The following is a 27,376-nucleotide window of genomic DNA, read 5'->3' as shown; positions in this document are numbered from 1 at the left end:
AACAAGAAAAAAAAAAATCAAGACTACCTCATGACTGAGCACATACTGATTGATATATGAGCACGTCATGCACCTGAGCTTTGCTTCTGTTTGGGTAAGAAGCTGAAATTCCCAGAAAGCTAAGAAGCAATAAAAGAATATAGCTGGCTTGTCTTCATCAATGACAAAGTTAGTAAAATTCCCTTTAATTATGCAGTGTTGTATATTGGTTACCATTCAGCGAATTGCCCAAGGCACCTTATTGTTAACATGAATTGTTATTGTTATTGTTAACTTTGAATATTAAATTTCAATTAAATTAAAGCAGTGACAATATGTAGATAAATTTAGTCTAAATGCCTTTTATTAAAAAGAGCCATTAGGTGAACCTGGAGAGAAGACAATGTGTTAGTATCTAGAGAAATTTATCTTTAGTATTTTGACTGATTTGGTGGTTGTTTTTTTCCTAAAAGAAACAGAAGACTGAATGCAACACCACCCAAAAAAAAAAAGACACACACACAAAAACCCAAAGCAAACCATGCTTATGAACCTCTAAGATGAAATGTGCATCCCCTTCCAACAAGTTTGCAAGAAGGCATCTGATGCCAGGGCACCAACTCACTCTGGGAAACAGTCCTCAAATGCCTTCTTCTGCCAGCACAGGGCTTAGGAATTTTTTCGCCTGAAGAAAATTTCTAATCAGGGATAATGCATTACCAAACATCGTCATGTGGTTCTCACCTCAAAGATGAACTTGGAACTGCCGAAGTTTGTTTTCTGCTTCTGCCAGAAATTATCGGGCTTTATTATCAGGGCAACGTGAATCTCGGCAGGAAAGGCTTCTTGAAGGGTCTTTAGAAGAGGCTTGATCAAATCCCATTTGGATCCCCGCATATCAATAATAACAGTGAATCCTCGTTTACAGACATCTTCACTGTAGGGATAAAAGCATGTCAGGATATTAATATTGGTGACAGTCATACCGAGACTTAGCTTTTGTTGTTAGCATTCAGTGCTTCAGAGCAAAGCAAGGAATTTTATACTTCCAAATAAAAGGCAGAAGATAATACAGCATAAAGGCAATATGAAATTTTAAAAGTTTTGCTATAATCTAATTTACATGAATAGTCCAGTTTATATGTTGCAGTTTAATCTTCTATTTCCCAAATACATACAATTTGAATTTTCACTGAAAATATGCATACTTTCATACAATTGAAAACAGAATCAACTATATCTGTATAGTAGTTAGATATGTGTACACATAATGGATTTTGCTTTCAATTTATTGCATTCAATAAGCCACCACCAAGGCCAACAAGCACAGTTCTCCACCTTAACGCTGCTGGCAGCTAGCAATTCTGGGTACCTTCACTTTTAGACATCCCTTTAAGGGCTTTTTAAAAGTCTAATTTCCAGAAAAGCACCTGGCAATCATTCTCTGAAAAGAAAGTCCTTGTGACTCAGCATGTGCACAGTTAAAATTGAGGCCCTTCTCCCTCCTGATTGATCTTCCAAATGTTGCAGGGTCTTTTTAAGGTTGCAGTCTTACTTTTCTGCCAGCCTTCGCACCCCCCTTCTCAAATGTTAAACACAGTGATCTGGCCTGGTCGTTAGCCGTGCATGGGGCCACAAGCACTGCAAGCACTGGCTTGCAAACATGCCTTCCCTTTTTCCTCGGGAGAAGAGATGAGAAATGTTAAAAGGACGTGTTGATTCAGTCAAATCTGAGGCAACTCAGGGATCCATAGTGTCTGCTGTGGGGCTGAAACACTTGCACAAAAAGTGAAATTTCCTAACCCCTACTAGTACTGTTGGTAGGGTAATGCTGAAAATTCATCGATGATGCACTCAAAATGCCAGAATGGTCCAACTGCTGATTTTAATCCCCCCCACACCTTGATGGAATGGAGGTTATTGCTGGAAGGGGAAGGCTGGTAGAAGAACGGAAATGCAGAAAGAAGAAAGGAAGATTGAAACAGAAAGAACAGTATAGAAAGAAGAGAAACATGGAAGAGGATAAGGATATTTTGTATAATGAATGCTTGCTATAGTGAGGTACAGAATAAGAAATTCTCTTTAATAAATGAATATTTCACCCTTGACCTTTCTGCAAACTGGCCAGCAGCATAAAGAGGATCAATATTGTAGACATAAAGGCATATGTAAGTTAACATAAAATAGCAAGTGTTGGCATTGTTGGAATGATTTTGATTCTGAAATATGCTGAGGACAGTTATTATTAAGCATGGTTATAATGCAGAAAATGTAAGAATTCATGTTTAGCCTCCACACAAATGCTCCCAGTGTGTACGCATGCAGGATGGTTTTCACTACACTCTTCCTCTCTGAACTTAAAGCACTCTTGCTGCAAATAAGATCCAGGTCCTACATATCTCATTGAAAACAATTCTTCAAAACTTACAATTATGTTTCTGGTCTGGAACAAAGACAGGGCTATCCTTCATAGAAAGGACACTGGATTCATATATATATAACATAAAAATTAAGGTTCTTGGTGACCTTAACAAGATGTAGAAAGGTTTGTGCACAGACAGACCCCCATGGCAAAGGGGACTTTGCCATGTTAAGAGTGTTCCCTAACGTGAACAGTCTCAACTTAAGGCCAGAAAGGAGCAGTCAAAGCCCATGAGCATGGTCCTCTGCCTTAGCATTACTGGCACATCCAGAGCACACTGCACAGTCAGTGCAGAGAAAAACTAGGGAGACCAAGCACTTCCAAATACTGCCAGCAATATAGATCTTTTTATTCTCTTTTTACCTACTGCTGAAAGGTCAGACATCTGAATCCTTCCATAACTGATGCCAAAAAAGGCTGTAAAAGAAGCTTTGTTGGTGGTGCTACTGCCTCTTGCCCTTTGGTCCGAGAGCTGAGACAAAGAATCGAATCAGACAGGACTGAATAGAAGGGCTTTTGTTTTTCTTTTTTTCCCTTTTCTTGCAAAGCTTTATGGGGTCTTCAATAACTTCTGCCAAGCCACTGTCCCCTTTTATACTGAACTGACTTTTCCAAGGATTGCTTTTGCTCCAAACAGTTGACAAAGAGATCTTGGAGCTATATGGACTCACAAAGTACCCCAACAACAAACATAGCAACAGGTAAGCACAATGTATCTTTCATTATATAAATAAAAAAAAACATTGCAACCACAGCAAGGCATAACCAATATTAATTTCATTCCAACTCGCCATGGCTGCTGCCAGCCTGACAGCTTACCAAATCTGATCTAAAATGATAATAACTTAATATAATATTTACTGATGAATAACAGAAAAAACTGCTTCACTAAACAAAACAGTAAGGTCCTGAGGAACTGATGTCTTCTGTTTACAAGCCTGAACTAAAGTCTTAGATCCAAGCAGCCCTGAAATCAGACCCTGCCCCAGCTTTAGAGCGCAGGCAGTATGCTCTCATCCAGACATGTGATCGGACACCACTGTGACAGCAAATTCGGCTTGCAGTAAGGCAGATATTCCCAGTAGGGAAGTGAGAGATAACTATGGGCTGGATCTTGCGTTTAGTGAGGTCTCTCCGCCAGCCACCCCCAGCCCTCAGGAGGCACTGAGAAGAAAAGGGGAAACAGAAGGTACTGCCACCCATTCCCATCCACGCACCACGCCCAGCAGCCGCGCTGCTGAAAAACGTGCCACAACACACTAAATCCTTACTTTCACGTTTTTGGAGGCTTCACAGTATGCCTTCAGTGGAAGAACAGAGGGTAACAGTTCCCCAGCCATTTCTGGTGGACACGGGAGAACAGCCAGGGACACCGTGGGTCAGACCCATTAGTGCCCTCAAGGCCCAGGCAGCAGCCTCCTCTCCCGGCGAGGTGCCCCCACACCTTATCGAGGTCTGGGCTCAGGAGGGACTTGCTGCGGAGAGATTTAATTGCTGTGCGGTGTCAGTGGGCTATTTCGGGGGACACACAGCCCAGGTAGAGCCAGGGCAGAGCCAGGGAACTGGGAAAGGGATGTGGCATGGGGCTGGGTGGGGGGGGTCAGGCTGCCCATGGGAGGCCTGGAAGCAGGGTGGGTTTGGAGAGGAAGGGAGATGTTAAAACTGTCCCTGGGTGCCCTGGAGGCTGGTGGCAGTGGGGGTCACTCAGGAGCCTGGGCTGGACCCAGCGGCAGCGCTGGGGGGAGATCAAAGCCTGGGGCCAGGCTGGGCCCTCGGGAGGGCTTGTAGCAGAGAGGCCCTGCATGGCCACAGGTCAGGCCCCTCGGTGCTCGCCTCAGGGCTCGAGGCGGCCCAAGCTCGCTGCTAGGATGCCAGCTGAGAGGTGGATAGCCTGACACCAAACCTGGATGCCCACCCAAATCCTGCTGTGCTGGGCAGTGCCTCCAGACATAGGCACTGCACTCAGCTCACGGCACCCAGGTCTGGGATGGGGATCCCGCACCCCATGGTGCAGGTGAGTTGAACAATGAAAAACGGTCCTGCTGAGATGCTGCTGGCATGGCAAGGCATCCCCCTTTTTAGGGGTGGGAGCACCATCAGGGAGGAGGACAGTGCATGGCAGGGGAGTGGGGGGTTGCTGCTATGTAGTTTCATGAGGAGGGCCCCAGTTTTGGAAGCAGTGCCTGTGTGGGCACAGTGCAGCGTATCCTGGAGTGACACAGAGTGCACATACACAGTGTTTCCCACACCTGTAAATACGGTAAAGATGTCTGGGAATAAGAATTAAAAAAAAATGCAGACAACAGCAAATGCCTAGGGAAAAGTGTAAAAGAAGCAAAGCTGCAGATGCTTTCACTCACTCCTTTCCAAACCTTGGACAATGCAAAGGGACTTCCTGAACCAGAGGTGTTGTTCAGACATTTAACAGCCCTCAGCAGATTTTTCTTCCATCAGTTTGTCTGATCCTTCCCGAACCCATGTCAGCTTGCAGTATCTGCAGCATCCGGTGGCAAGGAGTTCCACAGCCTCAACCCCCCTTGTTTGCAGGACAACTACACAGCTTTGTTTGCAAGTTTGTCCCAAACTTGTCTCCTGCTTGCTCCATCTGATGCCTCCTGATTCTTATATTGGAAGAGGCAATAGGTTGTCATTCCCTATCAGCACTATTCACATTCCTTATAATTAGACCAGATTTTCAACAAACTTGCTTATATTTTCAAGCATGAAAACTGATGGGATGGGGAAGTGGAGAACAAAGAAAGAATGGGGAATACTCACAGATTTTGTAGGGTAAGATATATCATATCAACAAGTAACAACTATTCCATTATTAGTACAAAATTTCTTTCTTACAAAGAAGAGGATCTCCCTACTTGATTCATCCTATAGGCAGGTAAATTTCTTTATGTAGTAAAATAACTGAAAATAAGTAAAAGACAGGTACCCCTTTTCACAGATAACATACATATGGACTGTGTTTCTCATGTTGAGCAACTCTAACTCGGTTTCAAGAACCTTGCTCACAGGCTTGGAGAACTGGCTCTCCTTGCAATTTTTCCTTTAATGAGAAGAGCGGTGCTAACCCATAACACCTGTGGGTCTCTTGTCTCATCTGAGGAATTTGATCTCCCAGGCACAGTGATAATTCTCCACGCCCTTCTCCAAATCTCTGTGCAAAATTAGCACCCAATTTCTAAACCTGCTTGTCAAAAACTATTATTTAACAGTGTTTAAACTGCTGGAAGCCAGAAAGCTGCCTGCTCATTATTTCTACTTTCAGTTGCCGAGTGTGCTGTGGAGAGGGGCGCCTTTGAGAGCACTCACACTATGCAAGCAGGGAGCCAGATACTAATCAGCAGCGATATCTCAGAAAAAGAAGAGAGAGATGAAAAAATTATTTATTTAGTTTGTAAGCTCTTCAGGGCAGGGACCGTCTGCCATGCCGTGTTTGTCTAAGGAGCCTGCCTTGGTGGAGGTCTCCAGGTGCCTATGCTCATACTGTAGTCTTCAGCTGCCTGAAATTAATTCCAAAAATGACTCCTCAGGAAACTATAGATGCAAATCCAAAGAATTAAAATAAATGAATAAAAGTGCACTGTAAAATGCAACTGAATGACATATGTGTGAAAATACAAAAGGCCTAAACAAATGTGGGGACACCTCATAGGCACTTTAGTTAAAAAAACTAAAAAAGGCCAAAAATTTAAGTGGCAGTGTTCAATTACTGACAGCCGTTGATAGGGTGATAAAACGAATGGCCTCATTTGTAGACATAACGAAGCGCTCATAAACTCTGGTGAGTCAGGGAAATCTGCAAACCTCTGTCATCTTTGACAATCAGTCATTTTTCTTCAGCTACCTCAATATGCATTGAGGAAATGACTCTAAATTCCTTTTGAACAGTCTAGCCATGCTTATTAAATTTGTTGTTTAAAAGAAACAACTCAAGCCTTTCCCAGTTTAGTGACTGATCAGGAAAAGCATGGACAGTAGCAATCAAACTTCCTCCACAATGTCCGAGCAAAGCATGCTTTATCCCTGACTGCCGAGAGGCTACATCAATCCCCATATCTATTACGCACAAGTAATCATTTTAGGATGGCAACTAATGTCGATTGCGGTGCTTAATTTTTTCCGGTATTGATATTTGACCAGAAACTGGACAAAACACTCCAACCAAAGTATTCAGGCAATCTGTCAGATTTTGGCTCTGCTCATCTGGACTAGATTAGAAACACTGAGCACAAAATACTTGATAGTTGATATGTCATTGCAGTTGCCACGCTGCTTTTAGGCAAAGACAGAGACTAGCTTCTAGGTTTTAAAAAAACACCCTAAAATATTTGTGAAAACAATACTTAAGTTCTAGATTTTTAAAAAAGCATAAAATTGAAACTCTGAAGCAGATGTGATAATTTTGTCAAAATAAATCTATTTTGGTTTCTGGGGCACTTCCATAAAGTTATTTTCTCAAATTTCCTCCTTAATTCAGGCACATTCTAAACTGTATTTTCTTTGGCAGGAGCTGACTTGCTGGGTACCAAACAAGTTTAAGCACTCCACGCTTTCTGATTAATCTTTCAAATACCTATCATTGATTACACGTATTTTTCATCCTTATGGTTTGGCCAAAGCTTCTGGCATTTAGAAGCTTCAGCACTTGATTAGCTGAAATAACATAATATTTCCATTCCCATTTTGCAGTCATGAGTTAATGACAAAGGAGCACATTTAGCATGCCTGCTGGCCCACTAAAAGCACAGATCTGACATATATGGAATCTCATTCAAAATACGACTTTTTAACAATGAAAGCAAGATCTCCTTTAAGAAGGGCCAGTGTAACCTTGTCAGGAGACACTCTCAGCATAACAAGTAGCTCTACAAGCATCAATCTGTAAGCACAGAATCCGCAGGAACTTAATTATTTTTGAGCTCGCCATTCCTCTGACAAATGTGGCTGTAATCAGCCAATTGATTCACAAGCTGGGAGTGGATAAGGGAGAGAAGGAGGAGAAAAATGGGTCCATGAAAGCCTCCAAGCACACGATATTATCCCAAAGGCCTCATTTCTTTCTGGGAACAAACTCTCCTGTCTGGTTTCCATATCGGAATTTTCCAAGGATCACCTAAGTAACTCATGTGCTCGTAGTTTTTGTCTACTGCATTTCTTTATTCATCTTGTCCATGGTTTGTTTATTCAGCTTGAAAATTAAGCTGGATGGGGAGGTTTAAAATCAGCCGCACTTCTTCGCCTTCATACTTTGGTGCTGCATTACCATGTTTGGCCTGAAGATCACCGTGTAAATAGAAACAGCCATCTGTATTCATAATATACTTTCCAACACATTTGGGGGGACCAGATAAAGTCCTTTCCAATAGACTTAATTGTCAAGCACTCCTGAATCCGCACTATTTATTAAAATATTTGACTCCATTTAATATGTCTCAGCAAAACACACCTAACTCTTTTTCCCAATTAGCAGGTGTATTACTGAAATGTCGCACGGTCAGTCTCAGTTGTCACCCACATCCCCCAGTGACGATGCCGCCATTCAGAGTGATGGGGCAGCCTGTCTTCCGAAAGATCCTGGGACACCTCTGCCTCCTCGTCCTCACAGCTCCCTTACAAGCTAGTATATCAGCTACCAGCTGAGGAATTTAGTGGTGCACATCCAGGGTGCATCATTACTTTGGAAGACCAAACCACGGAAAGCTCCCACCAGAGAATTTCAGCTACCTAAAAGGCTGTATGTAGACAAATTTTATCCTAAATTTTCCCTCCCGTGCTTTCTAACTTTGTTTCACAATGCATTTTTGTAACATTTTTATAAGAAAAACAGACATTCAGCCTACATTTCCAATTAATCCTTTATTCCTCACTGTGACCTAAATTTGTTTCTTCTCTCCCAACACTGAAAAGGAGTCATTCATTCTCGCTTTTCTTTTCCAAAAAGAGAAAGAAAGAAACCCAAACAGTTTCACACTGGCTGGAGCTGGACATAAAGCAGTGATGTAGAGAAGTTTCAGTGACATGTTGTAAAAAGACTTGGAGCCAGTGAGGTCCTGTTGGAGACAAGCCTCCTGTCTCAGTTTCCAGCCATTGCTCTTAGGGGACACGAGGTGTGATTGCGAATGGCACAAGAATGCAGATGCACGGCTGTACAATGTCCATATTCAGCCCCTGGCTCTGGCCACTTGTCAACAGGAGGGAAAACAAAGACAGAAAGACCAAAAAATTTGGCAGAAGCAAAGTAGTGCCAGAACGGGTGCTCCTGCGAGTCTCAAGCAAGTAACTCATTTTGTTCTCCAAGTTTTCCTTTTAAGAAAACAGCTCTGAAGTCAGCGCAATTCTGTTGTAAAATGATGTGAGCTAGGAAGGACTCAGACACCTAGCCCGGTATAAGAAGATCCTTTCCCAGTATGCAGCCATGACCCTGTGAGATCATGACAGCTCTTGCAAGGGGTAAAAGTCCTGACCGGTATCTAAATCAGGAGAAGCTGAAAGGGCTCAGCAGGGTTGTATTCTGCTGCCTTCTGCACAGGTGAAAATCCTGATCTACATCATTACCCCAGAACTGGGACACAGATCTCCACAGGCATTCATCCTCTTATTTCATTGACCAAATAAACACTGTTTGAGAAGCTTTCTGTCTTTATTCAAATAGCAAAGATATAAAACACAGCTGTGTCCAAGAATGCATGATTGCAGCTGTTAAAGCCAAATCCAGAGGATGAATATTATAATTTTTCACATTCCTATTAAGTTTCTGCTGGTAAATGATGCCTTCATACAAACCATTTACCCTCTTCCCCTTTTGTTATTGCACATTTACTATATTTGGATCAATATCTGGCAGGTCTTCCTTGAAACAGCTGCTGAGATAAATATGAAATTAATCAAGGCTTTGTTTTGTTGAAGCAGGGCTACATTTAAAGACTTGTTACTACAATAAAGAAATATTTGAACAGTAAGTACCATTCAACTCTCTCTTGAACATTTAGTGTCTTGTATTTGGGATAATTTAGCAGAAACAGAAAACAAAAATGCCTTACTAAAGAAAATGATATGTTATTGGCATTTGCTGGAAAAAATAAATATTAGTGTTGTGCTGAAATATAAACACACCATTCTTGATAAAGTTTGGATGGGCAGAGACTATCTGAGAGTATGTTTTGAGATTCAAATCCATTGGAATTCTAGGTGAGAAATAAGTATGGTGGTGCTTGGTGCAGCTAAACTAGTAAGACCAAAAAAATTTTGGGGGGATCTGTTTGTCCTTATTTTAAGCGTTTTTCATAGTTCAGGCAAGAAGACGATGAAGTCCACTTCACATGCAGTCACAGCAAGGTTTAGACTGCATTCAACACTGCCAGATTTTCCCATAAGGAAAAGGATACCTCATTTGGGCAATGCCTGCTTGGGGCTCCTAGACCTGGGATCCTGATTTATCAGCTCAAGGCATCAACAACGCAACAAAGTGACCGAAAGGTGAGCGGTAAATGCCTCCAGGAATTCCTGTCCTCACACTAAAACACCAGTTTACCCCAGAACAGAGTCTCTAGATTGCACGTACATACAATTGGTTGAAACGCATTGTGGGAGGCAGAGTTACGCACAACGGAAAGACCTTTTATAGCATAAATAAGTCTGCAAGCATGTTCTGCTCATGCACATTTTTTCAAAGAATGATTAATGTAGGTGTAAGCAATAGACAGCAGCTCCTGGTGAAATCCAATATATGTCCAGAGACAGACGCTGTGCCAAATTCAGTCCTGCTGTAAGCAGGTGGAACCACTCAGGGAATAATGCACTTGATTCCGGGCTCAACTGGGCTCACAGATGAGGAAAAAATACTCTTAAAGGTGCTTAAATCACTGTTTGTAGGTAGTATTGACATTTCTTGCAGTAAGTACTCATCAGTTATCATAAGGTACTCCAAGCAGTACAGAAGAGCAATGTACATCCATGTACACAAGAGCTGTAAGTAAAGTATGAAACTAAGGAGAGAAGGTGAGAAAGTAGACATTAATCCAAAATAAAATATTTCATGAAAACTGCAGGTCATAATGAATGTATTTGCTGAATTAAAAACTGAAAAAAGGATTTTATACTGTCTAAACATTCTGTTTTGGCCTTTTTCAGATTAAATATCTTTCTTTTTTCATTTTGTTCCATTTATTTTATAATAGACAACATAAAATAAACAGAAAAATTTAGAAAAAAACTTCAAATTATATTAAAACAAAGATTGACAACATTTTAGAGGTATTTTTTGTGAGAAATTTCAAAGGTTTTTGGTTTTTTCCTCATTTAAGAATCTGCATTTTGCAATAGCAGATTCTTCCATGAAAAAAGTAACCTAGCTTCTACCCGTTTCCAGCCCAGAGTGTTCAGCATACAAGTTGCCTTGCACTGTTTATCTCCTAAGCAGAAGTGATATAACCATTGTTTGAGGCTTACAAGGTTTTGGCTAGAGTCCACACACTCATTCCATTTAAGGGCACATGCTGGATTCAAGAGCATCCCTTAGGAGGAAAGGTGAGTGCTACATCCAAGAAACATTCTGCAGTCCCTACAATGAGTTTATTTTGCTAAGACGGCCTGTGAGAATTTGAGTTCTCTGTAGAAATATATGATTTTAAAGCTGATGCCTCCATTTTCTCCATGGGGACTGACCATGACTAATAAATCTAGTGGTACTCATTTTTTGAGCTCCACCCAATGCAAACAAAGCAAGCCTTTATAGTTACAATGATTTATCCAAAATAGTCCACTTATCAGATGTGTGCTTCCTGCCATGCCAGACTGGGTGAAGACTGCCTGTGGTATTACATCCAGAAGGCTTCGCTCTCAAGCTGTAGAATTAGCCTACACTCTAAGCCATACTTGTAAAATCTAATTTGTGTATTCCTTTAACTAGCAGACTTTACTCATTCCTTCAGATAACCTCCATAATGGCACTGAGAGGAGAAAAAGTTCTTTTTACTGAGTCCTCAAGAAACAATGGATGCTGGAGTACAATTCACAATGCAGTTTCAACCTGTCCAGCTCAGGTCAGTAATACTGCTCCTAGCAAGGCCAGGCTCTCTCAGTCCTCCTACTAAGGGGAACTAAGCCTTGCTAATGAAACTACTCATGTGAGGTATTCCTTATTATTTGTATGGTGATATAAATGTGTGATAGATCAATACCACTGATGCTTACTGAGTATAAACAAGTTGATCCCTTGGTGTTTCAAAGGGCGTAGAAGACCCAAAAGACAATATTGACTCCTAGACTGGGAAACCTGGATCCCAAAAACTTCTGGAGAGCACAGAATATATCTGATAGCCCAATAATGAAATCAAAAATTGGTCAGAGGTTCAACAAAGGGTCTGAACAAACACTTTGACTGTCTTCCCAAGAGCACTCAAGATGTTTTTTCCATTTCTCCAGCCTCAGCTGCTCTCCCGTCTGTAGGACCTTGAGCTTCTTGGATGCCTGTGTGTGGTCCTCCCATTTTTCAGTTTGTCTTGCTAAGGCACTTTCCCACTCTGATGGGAACTCACGTACTGCTGCTGCACAAACACAGTTTTAAGGTTGCTCCATGCAGTTTCTAGGAAAATGTCCTTTATTATCCTGAAATTCTTCCACAACTGCTAATCATTTCAATTCTCCACTACTGTCATTTCCCACCAGTCATCACTAACTGGAAGAACCCAGAACAACAGTTCCATCAAGCAAAGTGGGTTTAGATAAATGCTCCGCAGAAGTAATCGCTTGATTTCAAAAGCATGCTCCTTTTCCCCTATTAGCTATATTGCTTCTCTATCAAAAGGACAATAAAACTTCCTAGGCAAATCCATCTACACATGCCACATGTGAACACACATCATCCTATTCATATCAAGAACCCCATACCCAATGTGCTGCTGTCCCTGCTGCCAGACCTGAAAATTATATTGAGAAATTTATGTATGCCAGCCTAGGAATAATGGGCGTCTGCTAGTCGGAAAACTTACAATTTATGGCAGATACCAGCCAGACTATGGTAAGAAAAATGACAGAACAGAATCACGAAGCACTGCACCTCGAAATTTTTGCCCTAATACTGAGTGGCTCATTTGATCAAGAAGAGGCACCAAAGGTATGTCACAGACCACATCTAGTCCCTTGGACCAGTGGCTTTCCTACCTGTGAGTTAAACTAATGCAATATAACATCCTGTGTAGACATGGACCTGTTGTAGCAGGTTTCTGTAGCAATTTGAAGTCACAGTTTCTGGGCAATAACATGCAAGAAACAACAGAAAGCTTTTCACAGTCACTCCACAAACCTCTAGCTGATGCTCACACTGGACACGGCACCCAGTAAAAGAAAGTCCTACTAAGTACAACCCCCTGACACTGAGATAACGCAAATACTGTAGGTAGTTTCCTTTCAATTATACCTTCATAATTTATTGTTTTTTTTAATCTGGCTGAAGAACTGTAGTGCAGGGGATGAGACTGGAAGTCAGGAGATCTTGGTTCTTGAATGAATTGTCTTCCTCTTATGTGTCTCTGTTATAGCTAAACTCTACCTCCATTTTTTTCATTTGCAAAATGGATGCTATAGTACTTTTCTTTACTGAGCCTAATGAATTCTTCAGATGAATTTAGTATATTTACCACATTTTCAGACACAGTAGGATAAATAATTTCAGGAGAATTACAAACTGCAAACAGTCACGGCTGCTTCATGGTTAATTCACAAAGGCTTGAGAGAGATCACTTAATAATCTAAGCATGTGCTTATTTATCCATGCCTGGGCTATATTCTGGGTTACACACGTGCTGATTTTATATAGGGAGTATTTATTGCTCTATACATATGCTTATCTAATTGTACTGAATACACATGCTTTATTAAACTCATAAATGAGCACATTTATGGGTCTATGCGAAAGTAGAGCCCTTCATATTTTATTTATAAAGTAGGACAATAGAACTGCATTGACAGAGAACATCCATTTAATCCAGAGGATTTAGGGTCGTCCCACAGACTTTGCTGTTTTTGCCAGAATCAAAGCTTTTGGTTTTTTTAATTAGATTTCCAGCCCATCTGCTTTCAAAGATAGCCTGGACAATATAAACTAATGCACATTTGTCTTGCTGAGTCTGCAGCCAGTGGAAAGAAACAATGGGCCTAAGAGAATGGTGAACTTGCACCCTTCATTTTAGCGGGGTGTTAACTAAAAAGCCAAATTTTGACTGCCTAAATACCAGGAGTCTTAACTATTTCACTGCTGTTCATTTGGCCACCAAAGCTGCAGATAAAATGTTTGTCAAAGCCCTGAATTATTCCCATAACCTCCTGTCCGTTTTGATGACTGTGCTGTACAACTCAGGTTGTCAATTAGGACCAGGCAAGTATCTGGCCAAATATATATGCCTGCATTTATAATCAAGGATTTTGCTTGTTTCTTAAAGTGTGGAATAAAAGCATTTATCACAGCATAATTGGACAACTAATACTAGAACCCCATAGTGGAATAGATTTTAAAACCGCAACTATTTTGGATTTGATATAGAATCCACAGGAGCACTAGCCTAATACATAATTTTTAAGTGCTTTATGGTATAAGACTAAGGAAAACAGACTAGAATCTCTGTTGCTGTGATGTGCTTTACAAACAGCAAACAAAACAGAGTCAAATGGACTCAGACTTATGCCTAACACTTGCAAATAATAAGTATACTGCACTGGTCACTTCAGAGAGTGATGCTATACCAATTCATATTTTTTAATATAGTTGTTAACCACCCCAAACTAACACCTCTAAAGAGAACTGACTATTCTTGCATTTTCTGTAACTACTGATTCTAAACTTGAATAACTACTTCACCACTATTTGATATAAGCTCTCTTAAAATCACTATCTTTATGTGTTTGTGTTCATCAAGCAAGCTCACACAGGTTGTTGATATCAGAAAATAAAGAGGTATCATTGACACTGAATTTATGACAGTGGATGCTGCCTAAATTATCATGTTATAAGGATGGTGCATGGATGCAGTTATATCCTGATGGTGTGTTTTTCAAGGACAGCAACATCCAATGGCCCTACTCCTTTCACCCTATGGACTGTCCGGCAAAAATATCTTCCATTTGATTCCTGTTTGTGTAGTCACTCCTCATAATATATGGACCTTGATTCAGCAGTTAAGATGGTGCGTAAAGCACATGTTTACACTTGCTGGATATGGATGAACTTACATACACATTTGACTTCTTTGCTGAAGGAGAATCACAATTCCTCAATAAGAATTAGAAAGGATATGGGAAGTAGAAGCCCCCAGGCCAGACAGGTCTTTTCCTGCTTTGGCAACCTCTTGCATCATTTTCCAAGTTTATTTTAGTAAATTAATGTGTTAGTCTAACAAAGTATTGATATCCTCCTTTTATTTGTAACTAAGAGCAGATATGGTGAACACACATTTCCGCCTTGATGATTTCCTTCCTATGCCCCTGGTGATTTGCATAACACATAAATGCCTTTGTTCTATAATGAGATGCTCTTTGAAGTGAGAGGGTTGTGCAGAAGTCCTAGGTATGGCCAACGGCTGCCTAGACAGATCCTCTATGTTCCACTGTTTTACACGATTGGAGCCAGTCTGCTTCATTTTCTACGTTGTTACAGGTTAAGGCAGGGACTACTTCCTAGGCAAGCTACAGTACTACAATGCCTGTCTGTAGCTCAGCTTCAGTTTTCTAAGGTGAGGAAGGAACAGCATTGGTGTCTTAAATCAACTTGTACTGTGAAATGCTGCCTGAACTTAGAGGAGGACCTGTACAAAGACTAATACAGTGCAGTGTTCCTCTGCAGCACTGGGGGGTTTGTGATCTGCTGTTGAAGACTGAGTCTATTCAGTTTTACCTCTCCCTCATCCCTCGTCTTATGTTTAGACTGGAAACTCTTCAGGGAAGGTAGCTACATTTTTGTTCTGCATTTACGTAGAACAGTCAGGATGTTGGTTCATAATCAGTGCAGTGATAACATAAATAAGAAGAAATAATCACAGCTAAAAATCAAGCAGTGACTGGATCCTTCTGTTCAGCTGAAAGCCTTGGTATCTAATGCAGAAAGTCAGAAGTGATGTATTACCAATAGGTTAAACTCGGCCCAGGAAAATTCTCCTCTAATGATTAAATTAACAGTTGTTTTAGGTGTATGAGTGTTTCTTTGTTATGAGAAGGTATTCATCTCACAAGCAGATTCAAAACTTGCAATAAAATGTTGCACACATCCTGTATATAATCCCTAAGAAACTTTCTTTTTTTAATCATAGTTTCCAAAACATGCTCAAAATATAGCAATCAATGGGGCTAAAAAAGTATGGGGGAATGTTTTTAACTCACCCCAAATCCCAGGACAGTCTTAGAAGAATGTTACCAAAATTATGTTCTTTTCTTTTTTCTTCAGAACAGCAATCTGAAACCAGACTTGTAGGGTGACACTGATTTTTAAAATGCTTGTCTAAAGCTATTTGGTGGAAAAGTTCACTCACAAAAGGTGAATGTCTAATATATTCTCAAATATGATACATGCCCATGCCCTAAGACTAGGGGACTATCATTTCAGTCCGAGTTTGGGTGACTTCTATCAGTCTGAGATTTTTTTAATCAGACATTAGGAGACATATTTCTTAACTGAGCCTGTTTTCAGAATGGATTTGTATTTTTAATACATTTAGATTCTCTTGAAGTCTTCTGTAGCTTGGAAGAACCAACTGATGAATCTACCATTTTCATTGGAAGCACCTACCAAAGGTAGGAAGAACTCACCACTTGATCAGTCAAGCCAGACCCACCAATAAAATGACCTGCTGTATTAAATTCTTTCCAACTATTTTAAGAGCCACTAAAAAAATTCTATTACATTATCTGGTGATAATTATTCCTTTACTCTTCTCTCTGCTCCTTCTAACCAGCATAGTTTATCATTGGCTTTGTTGGAATTTGACTAATGTTTGAATCTATGTGATGCAAAACATAAAGTGCCACATACATTACTTTTAGCACTGGAAGAACAAACCTACCTCAATAACAATACTGTCATAACCTCTTGCATCATTTTTCATTCTGAAGGAGCTTAAAGAGCTTTGCCATGAGCATTCAGGTGTTAAATACAACAGGGTCTAATATTATGCCTTAGAATATCTCATTCAATAAGAAAAAGGGAACCACCTTTTTATATTGGACTTAGACAAAGAACACAATACACCCCAGAAGATCTTTGACAGTCTTCTTTGAAAAGAAACTTAATTCTTGGCTAAGAAAATGAGAAAAATTAAAGGAAAAGCAAAGGCTGAAAAAATGTTTGCAGGTGCAAGAATTAGTTATTTAACAGAATCCCTAATTACACATCTAATTTTTGGCATCTTTTCAAGGCAGCCTGAACATTTAAAGCACTTTTGTGGATTTGTGTCCTCCCACAAAAAAAAGGCAAAAATGTGTTTTCATTTGTAAAAGCAATTATAAGTCAATTACCTCTAAATGGGCAAAGTGAGCATGATATTGGCAAGATGGACTTGGCTTCTAAAAAAATACTGATTTGTTACCAATTTTAGAAGTTCAAAAATGGAGAGCAAGAAAACTTTGCACTGGTATTGTATCAGATATGTTTATCTGATTTACGTTGCTCCGTTTTCTGTATCTTACTCAAATATGTCTGCCATGATTTTCCGAGGGCCACTGGGAATATACAAAATATAAAACATATATTTTACCTTGGGGACAACTAGAATCTTATTCATTAAAACAAGTATTTTTCAATGTGATGTTTAAGTTTAAGCACTTGGATCCCCAGTAGGTGGCTTGTTTTTTCAAAGGCAGTAAGTTGATTTTACCTAATAAAAATCTGTGCCTTATTCATACATTTGGTAGTGCCCACTAAGTGGTGAGAAGAGAGTTGCCAATACTAATATACTACAGATGCAATTTAACAGTCCATAAAACTAAAGAGATGAAGTGTCCTACAGAATTCTCAAAATCCCAGGAAACCTTTTAGCTGATTCTATTTTCATATCACCTACCACATATCATCTGACATTGCTAAATTTTGGGGGAGGCAGTTCTGGAACTTAAAGAGAAACTGAGATTTCTAGTATGTCTGGTAAGAGTGGAACTGTCTAACAGTTGAATTTTGTCTTGTGATGGAGTAAAAAGAAACCCTACAGAAAAAGCACATACTGCCTGTGCACTTAATTCCTAGACTAACAGCTCATTAACAAAGCACAGCTTCCAGACATTCTTCCTATGGGTAAGATTGTTCATTAGTTTCCTATGTACTTGATTTTTAATTAGATTTTGGATTGGAATCATAGCTCCTTTCCACAAATCTCCAGTGGGAAGCAAAATCTAAACTAATCTGTGATCCCAGAGATGCTTGCTTCTCCAGATGCAGTTTCTGAACTAAATTACAAATGTTGTAAAAACAAGAGAAAGAAGAAATGAGGGGACATAGCCACAAAGTTGGATGTGATTAATTGGGGTTGTAAGAGTTCAATTCTGTCTTGAGAATGGAGTAAAAAGAGGTCTTGAAGAAAAAGTACACATTGCCTATTCAATTAATTCTTAGACTAACAGTTCATTAACAAGGCAGCACTTCCGGCCATTCTTCCTATGCGTAAGAACATTCATTAGTTTAACAGGTACCTCCTATTATTTAGATATTGTTTTGGAATTAACAGTTCTTCCTCACTCCCTCGACTTGCTGAATGGCAAAATGGCACATCTGTAATGTGGAGCTTTTATCAAGTGCATTTCCTAAGGTCAGGAGACAACACAGTCCATGGCCAATTTCTTAAGCAGCACTCGCAAGACAAGCGCAACTTTAAAGATGCAGTTTCCCAGAAACGAGAAGTCTAATCAGTGCATGCTATTAAAACGACTTGTATGTCTGCTTCATGCAACATAACTGTAATAAAAATACTTAGAGGTTTCAAACTTCAAGATGTAAAAATATCAGCTGTTGTAGTTTCCCAAAACTTTGTGAGATAGATAGTATTATGTCCACTGTATAGCCTGGGAAAATAAGGTTATGCAGTTAAGCCAAGGGACAAGAGAACTCAATGTTGAAGCCAGAGCTAAAATTCAGGTATTTCTGCCTGTGTCTCTTCCCTGGCGTTCCGGGATGGCACCCAGCTAAGTGCAGATGTGACCTAAATGTGCAGCCTACATTAAATCTGAGGCTCCCATCTGATTATCATTTATGAAGATCACAAAAGACACAGGCAGAGCTGTTAACAAACACAGTTCTTGGTGGTGGTCTAAGTAGAGCTGCTAAGGGCTGAGCAGGCTACTGAAAATGAGCTACAATTTTAGTCTTAAATTAGGTCTGACATACAGCAGAAAAACAGTGGAAGGAAAAATTGGCATTGCTGCGTTAACAGAGGACTTTGGTCTCTAGGGCTGTCAATTGCTGGATCATAGAAGATTGAACCAGAAGAGATCTAGTCAATCATCCTAGTCTAGGATGTTGGCGCTTTGCCCAGAAAGAATACTAATCAACAGCATGAACTTACCTTTCCTGCAGCTAATCTTTAACTGCCATTAAATTCACACGCAAATAAAAAGAGGAATGGTAGGAAATTAATTTAGATCTATAGTTTATGCTAATATAATTTAAAAAATATTTCAAAATATGAAATGCAGAAGTCTCCACCCACTATTACTGATGGCAAGATACTAACTGTCATTTTCATGTGACTTACAAAGTTTAAGTGCACAGCAGATGAAACACACATGGTGAGTCCACCTGGAGTTCTCCAAGGGAAAACTCTTGTTCCTAGTGGGATGTGATGTTTGCCTGTGGAGCTGTTTAATATCACGATATGGAACTTTAGAACATAGCATTTATTCTAGAGCTGAACAAACTATTTTGCTGATTGTCCTTGGAGACCGCAAAAGCCATTACCTTGCTTTGTAGAACATTAACCCTATGTAGAAAGTTCAAAATTACTACTGGGGGTTCCAAAGTATCACAACCCCATACATTTTCCCACAGCCAGGTTGTTCATTATGGATCTTGCTCAAGTATGAATCGCTTATCTGGTCACTGGCATGTTTTACTATTTCACTGTATGAATTATTGCCAACAGGTTGAATTTCATCCATTGAAATCAAATAGCATTGCTCCAGGATTAGTTTGGCCCAATGTGTATTTTAAATACCATGAAGTTCTTGCTAAGGATCACACCCATCTCCATATTAATGTTCCACTGGCGTCCATATTTATTTCTGTTCCCTAAGTGGACAAATTTAATAATTGTTTGGATCCTTGACCCTGGTTTAGGACAGAGGAGAGGAAAAAAGGCTGAATTTTACCAAGCAAAGTGTCTTTTTTTTTCTTTTTAATGAGTAATTCTTTCAAATTAAATTTCAAAAGTAATATTTATTTGATCCTCAATGACAGCATCAATTGCAGAAGCATCTGGCAAGCCAGATGCTCACATAAATAAATTTTAGAAAATCAAGCTTAACTCATCCTTCTATTAAAAGACTAAGTGCTAATATCACTGCCTACATATTGGATATTGTCAGTTCTTCTTGTTTTCCCATGGGGAGCAGGGTGATGGAGGAGAACTTCCACATCATATGAACATCAAATAAACACACATAAGTAGCACATAGCAAAGGCATGAGAAAGTAACTGGCACCTGGCTGGAGAAAAACTCCTGTTGTTGCTCTAATTTTCAGGGATGTGCAATTGTTTTATGAAGCCAGTGCTCCCCTATGATCTTAACTCAATGACTTTAACCAAAAGGACCGTTCAGCAAAGATGCCCCTGGTAGATATTACATTGAGCATACAATAGGTTCCTACTTTCTCTTGTTTGCATTGCAGTGGGGGGATATGGGTAGGTGGAAGAGCAAGGAAGTTTGAGATATGCTCTGAATGTAGTTGCAGGACAAGGAAAAGCTGTTTTGTCTGGGCTCTTGGTGGTTTATTTTTTGGTGAAGTACCACAAACAAAGGAACTTTCTAAAATACTACATCACTGGAAAGTTCTCCAGATACTAAGGTTTTTCATTATGATTGGACACAAAACAAAGCCCTGTGTACCTATGCAGGGAAACCAATGCACCCTCATTAACAAAAAAGAAAGTACACCACAGCAAATGTTACAGACCAGACAATACCTGCTGAGCCAAGAGCAGATTCAAGTTACATTTTCCCACCTTTTGGGGTGGGTTTCCTCCAATCTGCTCTTGGCTCAGCAGGTATTATGATTATGATTCTGGAATTATTTTTCTTATTTATGATTTTATTTTGGGTTAAGATTTTTCCCTCTTTTCACCTTTTTTTTGTTTTTAAGTAGCCCAACAACCTCACACCCTGTAGCTACAATTATGCCTTGCTGCATATAGCATTACGAAATCCACAGGGAAATCCACAGCAGTGTCAGGATCCACAAGAAAAACATTAAAAAACACAGACTGACTTGGTTAGGAGCACCTTGTGGAAAATGAGAAGAAATCATTGACGGGATTTACAACTGCCTACCATACTTGGATACCAATTCCCTTTGGAAACAGCAGGGAACTGAGCATCCCACTCTTGGACAAATTTTGCCAGTCCCAACCTATACTTTCCGTGCTATTAGAATATCAGCCTGCTCGATACCATATGTTACCATGAATTGGTTGTTGTTCTATTTTAGTATGATCCAATTTTCTAATACCATAAACTAGCATGCAGTTTCATGAGCACTGGAGCAGCTGAACCCTGGATTCCTAGAGTTGTACTTGTCACGCAGATTCTCTGATGTCTAATAAAGCATTTGCACCTTTTGAGGTCTTACGTGCTTTGAAGATTGCCCCCCTGCCTCCAGTCTCTAAGAATGGGTGAGCTCAGACTGCCTTTCCTTCGGTGAGGGCACTAATTGGGTCTCTCTCCCTGACACAGCTGTCTATTCTCATTAAACCTGTAGGAATTCAATATTCTTGAGACTCTTACTTCTCTGTCAGATTTGGTTTAAACAAAGACTGACAGACAGCATGATTGCATAAGCTCTGTATCACCTGGAGACAAGGCTAAAAATACATTCCTGAAAACACATCCTCAGTTCTCCCCAAGCTGTGCACCTGGGAAACCAAACTTTGGACTAGCACGCATGACACCTCTAGCCATGTGATGAGGATAAGCACGAGGCAGTCTGGACTGACACGACCCTGCTTCTCTGTCTCCCGTTATTTGCTGCATATTGACACACAGTAAAGGTCTCATCCATTGTCCATGGGAGATTATGAGAGCTTTTCCACTGATGTTAAGACGCCTTTGACAGGATGCTCATTATAAAGCAGACTGCAAAGTACAGCAGTAGTTTTCCTGCTCCTAAAGACATCCATAAATAGGGTGGCATAAAATGCTTCCAAATTACAATAATTTCTAAGAATGAAAAGGATGTAGCACACGCGGGAGTTACTGATGGGGAACACAAGCACCCATGCTGAAAAAAAGACAAAACCATTCTATAGTCTTTGTAAAAGCTCTAGGGAAGAAAGCATTCAAAAGCAAAGTTAGGATTGGCTGAGCTGCTGCCTGTTCTGCTGACGGCTGCTGACAACTTCAAAAGGAAACACACGCTGACAGTGCCTGCTGCCCGTGCGCCATTCCCACAAAAGCCTTCTGTCTGCTAAATTTAGCTCTTTTGAATTACTGCGTACATTAGAGCAAACCTGCCTTCTTCGAGGAAGTCCCTAGGTCACCGCTACCTGGATCTTTCCGAGTACTGTGGAGCCACAAATCTGAAAGCTGAAAAGCCCTTGAGAAACACCGAACAGTTTCAAATCAGCACTAGTGTGGGAAAGGGCAGGGAGGGCAGCCCGGTGCAGTATGTTGCAGCGGCTTGCAAACCACTTGTCAGGGAGCCGCTGAGGAAGAGGATGGAGAGCAAATGTTCTGTACAAAATCTTATGACAGGCCGCGGTGCCCACTGGTTTCCTCTTACCAGCTGAAACGGTCCAAAAAGCAGCAAAAAGGCACAGGGAACATCCTCGTTTAGGATGGGCTTTCTCCCGTTTCTCCCTCACCTCAGCTCCTTCTTCCAGGCAGCGAAAGCCGGGATAATCAACATGCAAAAATCATTTAGCAAGAAGGAACAATACTGATCTAATCCCCAGATCGAGCGCTTGGATGGAGCTCAAAAAAGCAGAGCGAGGCGACGCCGCTCTACGTGAGACAGCGCAGGGGATGGGAGCAGGCCGTCTCCCCCTGAGGCCCCCTGACGCCTCGGGCTGTCGCTCGGCCGCGGCCTCTCCCATGCCCCCACGGCGCCTTCCCGCCAGCGCCTGCCGCGTTCGGCCGCACGCGGCTGCACTCGCGGCGCGGAAGAGCGTCGGGAAGCCGCGGAGCAGCCCCTGAGCGGAGGAAGGGCAGCCCCGGCCACAGGGAGGGCACGTGCAAAGCGAGGCCTGCGCCTGTGTCGCGGCCAGAGAACTCAAACGAAACGCGCTTCTGCAAATCTGCTCTTCGCAACGAGGTTTTCACTCACGCTTTTTGGGATGGGGGTGCGCGTGGAGAGGAGGAGTGTTTTGCTGTTTGCTGGGGATTTCTTTGAAATCTGAGCCGGATGCTTCCTAGCCCTAAGTCCCCTGTTAGAAATGAGCCTGGTCGTCACCTAAGACACTGCTAAGAAATGGTGAAATGGAAAGCGTTTCCCAAAGCGCTGCAGGGCAGGAGTCCGTATTGTGTGCAAGAGCCAAAGAGCAACAGCCTCACACCCATGCCGGGGAGCCGAGCAGTGTCGGAGCCTCCCACCAGAAGATAGCTGGGGTTTTCCCCAAGCCTTGGCTTTGGCCAGACACCTCTGCCAGATCAGACTCGCTTGCCATCAGCCCTCTGTGAAGCCACGAGGAGGCCCATCTGACGCCTCCAAGCGTGGTCACCATCCTCACAGGGGGTTGCCATTGCCGGGTCGGCTCTCCTCAGCCCTGCTCACGCAGGCATCTCGACTTCTGCTCAGGGGCTGTGCCACCGGGTTTTAGGACCCTTTCAGTCCCTCCTTTCTCAGGGAGAAATGATTTCTTCCCGAGAAAGAGAGAAGCCGGGGTGATGGTACTGTAGAGCTACGTCTCGGCAGCAGGTAGAGACACTTGCTTTGCTGCCCGGGAAATGGCCAAAGTAAAACAGTGACCTTTTATTTCATCAGATCTGTTCCACCTTTGAGTGATATCTGCTGACTTCACTGAAGAAGGCATGGCTGAACACTTACTGTGCTGGAGAAAGCAGCCCGGCTCTGCGAAAAGGAACTTCTCTGCCAGACTTGTGCATTTTCTTTATATATTAAATGTAGCTTTTGGGGCCACCTATGAAATTCTAAGTCTTCAAATCAGTAACCCACTGGAGAATCTTTGTGTTGTAGATGTTACATGAATCAGAAAGAACCCAATATGACTTTGAAATCTCTGTATGAGTCTGCAGGGCTGGCAGTAAAAGAAAACTGTTTTTTTTTTTCCTTTAAAAAAAAAAGAACAATTGCCTTGGAAATAATTCAGACACAATAAATGAGGGATTACTTGATATTAAGTTTTTTTGATTACAGATTTATAGTCTAGAATTAAGCAGATGTTGAGTGTTGAATAGAGTGTTTAAAAACATAAAGGCAAGTTGAAATCATAGTTTCTCCACATGTGGCAATCAGTAATCTCATTTACTGGAATTACAATTAATATGTAATGAAACAGAGTCAGCTACTATTTAAAAAACACAGAAATATTGGAGAAGCTAGTGTACAAAACCAGTAACAGATCTGCAGATTTTCCCAAATAGTGTAAATACTTTTGGATATAAATTGGACAACTTACAAAGTAATTTTCTCTGCCTTTTAAGGAATTTCTTTTAAATGAAGAATCAAGTCTTGAAATAACATCAACTTTTTTTTTCCTGAGTCCCTGAACTCATATTCTGAAACAAGACAATCAAACCTCCATGGATTTGTCTCAATATTAAAGTTTTGTCACTCTCGTTTGCCTCTATTTCACAAAATGTTGCCATCAGAAGGATGAGGGACACTTCTCCTAGACCAGATAGAAGGCATTTGATAATCTCTGACACAAGTGATAGGCAGAGCCCAGGTGACCTCTCCATTTATCAGTCTTTAGAAAGAAAAGACTACATGAGCTGTGCAATTCACAGTATCACTATCATGCTATTCGCGTTGTTCACGACAAAACAAATCTGAAAACATGTGCACCATTATCCAGCTGGAAGACAAAGCCGGGCTCAGCACCAAACAGAGCTAGAACCAGTTCTACAGAGCTCTCTGTACTTTCAGCCGCTAGGGAGGGCAGAGGGATAGAGGACATCTGCTTTAGGTCCTGAGCTTTAAAAGAGCTGTCTCTACACTATCCAGGAAAAGAGTAACAGGCAATGAAAGCAGGAAGTAATTGGGAAATGGATATGCGGATATGGAAAGCCCCCATTTATCTTAGGGCTGGACTAATTTTCAAAAATTTAAAAATTGAAAATAACCAAACATAGGCAATGAAAAATTTTTAGCTATTCTAAAACCACAGAATTATAGAAAACACTGTTATGAGAGAACTCAAGAGGCCATCCTTTTCATCCTTCTGCTCCAAGGCAGGAATGACACCATTTGGGTCATTCCTGATAGATATTTTCTGACCTGGTCTCCGAAGATGGAGACACCGCAACCATCTGCTGCATGCTTCATTTAGCAAGCTTTTCCTCACTTGAATCTTCCTTTCCATGATTTACACCCACTGCTTTTCATCCCATTTGCTATGGCCACTGAGGCCAGATTGTTTCCTTCCTTCCTTCCTTCAGCTAATTTTTGCATACTGGATTTTTACCACGTTACTCTTTAGTCTCCTCCTCTTTAGGCAAAACAACCCCAATACCTTCAATCTTTTCTCACAGTTCCTGCTCCCCAGGCCTCTGACTGCTCTCGTTGCTCTGCCTCGCTCCTAGGAAGTCCACATGCTCTAGTGCCTTTTGGTCACAGTGGACCTTGCCAGACTGGCAGTTGTAGAGAGGAACTGCAAAATTTTAACATGAATTACAGACATTGTCCAGTTATTTAGAAATAAAGTGTCAGTCCTGTTCTGGACAGGTTGTTACCACAGCTGGAAGGAAATCAGGGCTCCTGTTTTGAAGAGCTCACTTCCAACAAGAACTGAACATGCAACTTGGTACCCATGTGGTCACTGAGGGGACCACAGCACACAAAACAGAGTGACGTGGTCAGAAGTCCTTTAACAACGGAGCACAAGAAGAGACCCCTCCAACCGGTCTCACGGAGGTCCCCCATTCACCAACACATGCTGATAAATAACGACATCATGTACCAATACCATGTAGGATGGAGGCTGGGTTTGACCTGGCTATGGAGTGGTGAAAGGCTCTTAAAACCACTAGCATTCCTGTCTATTATATACTCCTAATGAGCTTCTTTCTCTACACTTACAGTTAAAAAAAAAATAAATAAAGTTATGTTTAAAGAAAATACTAAACCTCCATTAGCCTCATTGGTTTCACTTCATTTATTAACATTGTCTTTTGAGGCAAGTGTATGGTGGAATAATTATCTGACACGTGGCACCAGATATTTAGTTACTAAAATAAGCATGAAATCCCTGGTGGTGTTTTTAAAATATGTGGATATTTTTGTAGAACTACAATAGCCTCCAGAAAAAGTGATCCTAAAAAGCTTCTTTTGTGTTAAGATTATATAACAGAAAATCAAGCTCTAGGGTTTAATTCCTATCAATCAACAAGATGAGTTTCATACTACTCCTGTCCAGAGAAGTTAATATACACAGTACCACAGGTCATCATAGGAGAACTTAAAATAAAACCAAGAGAGTGGTGAGTATTGCTACCTTTTGCCAGGCCCTGTTTTGTTCTTTTAATTTTAAAAATCCCAATCACTGAACTAATTCTTTAACGGCACTTAATTTGTTTTACTGATCCTAGCACCTTTAATCTTACTCAGACAGGCAGCTCTGACAAGCTGTTCAAACATACAGAGCTGTCCCTTGGAAACATTTTGCGACTTTTATGAGTCCTGGATGTCCCCCAGAACAGGGAAATATTTAAGCAGGTTTTTGAACAGAGGACAAATAAAAGTAGATGTCTTTAAAAATACAGGCCTCCAAGGCATCTCGGATTTCCCCCACTGCAGAGAACACAGAAGACTGCTTATCTTGGCTCCAAAACAGATTGATGTGTTCAGCCGGAAGATTCACTATAGCTGACAGAGAACATTTCCTTCATCATATTGCTTCACCGTGCAGGCAGATAACTCAGGCTAATAATATTCTGTCTCCTTTTTATCCTCCTATAGCCTACGCATAGCTTAATTCTTAATTCTGAAGGGCTCACAGAAGAGATTGCCCTGGTGCTAGTTTCATTTACACGTGTATAAATCAAAACTTACTCTACTGGAATAGATGGCCCTACACCAGTGTTTAAAAATAAAATCCTCAGTGAAGCCAGCAACCTCCACCCTGCAGTGGATTAGCTCAGCTCCCCTGATCATAAACCCTATGTTTTCCTAGATTTGGTCACAGCCTCCAAATTTCTAAACATCCCATCTCATTTAAATTTGCATGTAAATGGGAGCCATCCTGATTTACAAGAAATACAGCCTCACCTATCAAGAAAGCATTAGTGCAAATGTAAAATCTGCAGAAAACGGCAGTGCGGTAGGAACCTGGTATCAGTGGGAATTATCTTTATTTCTAATGAATAGCATCTTTGTTTCTTAGTAACTAATTATGGTGGAACTCTTTGCAGAAAAGCACCTCTCGGTGTGTCTAAAAGAACTGGAGTACAGCACCGAACCAGAACAACATTATTTCCAAACGTCGGATACACCCTCGCCTCCTCCTCCTAGTACTTAAGACTGCAGGATCAGGCCCTGGCCTCTCCCAGGACCCGTAAGTCACCTAGGATACCATGAACAGGAAGTTTATCATTTTGGAAT

The 27,376-nt window shown here is 41.0% G+C and overlaps 1 protein-coding gene across 1 annotated transcript in view; it reads right to left on the bottom strand.

The window, feature by feature from the left end:
• The window catches only part of KALRN (kalirin RhoGEF kinase), a 530,846-nt gene that overhangs the window by 320,360 nt on the left and 183,110 nt on the right, over positions 1–27,376 (bottom strand). Inside the window, exon 4 of the mRNA XM_067299320.1 lies at positions 724–916. Coding sequence (XP_067155421.1) covers positions 724–916 — 193 coding nt within the window. The remainder of the gene's footprint in view (positions 1–723; positions 917–27,376) is intronic.

Source organism: Apteryx mantelli, chromosome 6, assembly GCF_036417845.1.
Source record: "Apteryx mantelli isolate bAptMan1 chromosome 6, bAptMan1.hap1, whole genome shotgun sequence".
Taxonomy (NCBI): Eukaryota; Metazoa; Chordata; class Aves; order Apterygiformes; family Apterygidae; genus Apteryx; species Apteryx mantelli.
The sequence above is the reverse complement of the archived record's forward strand: the minus strand, read 5'-3'. Positions and strand labels throughout refer to the sequence as shown.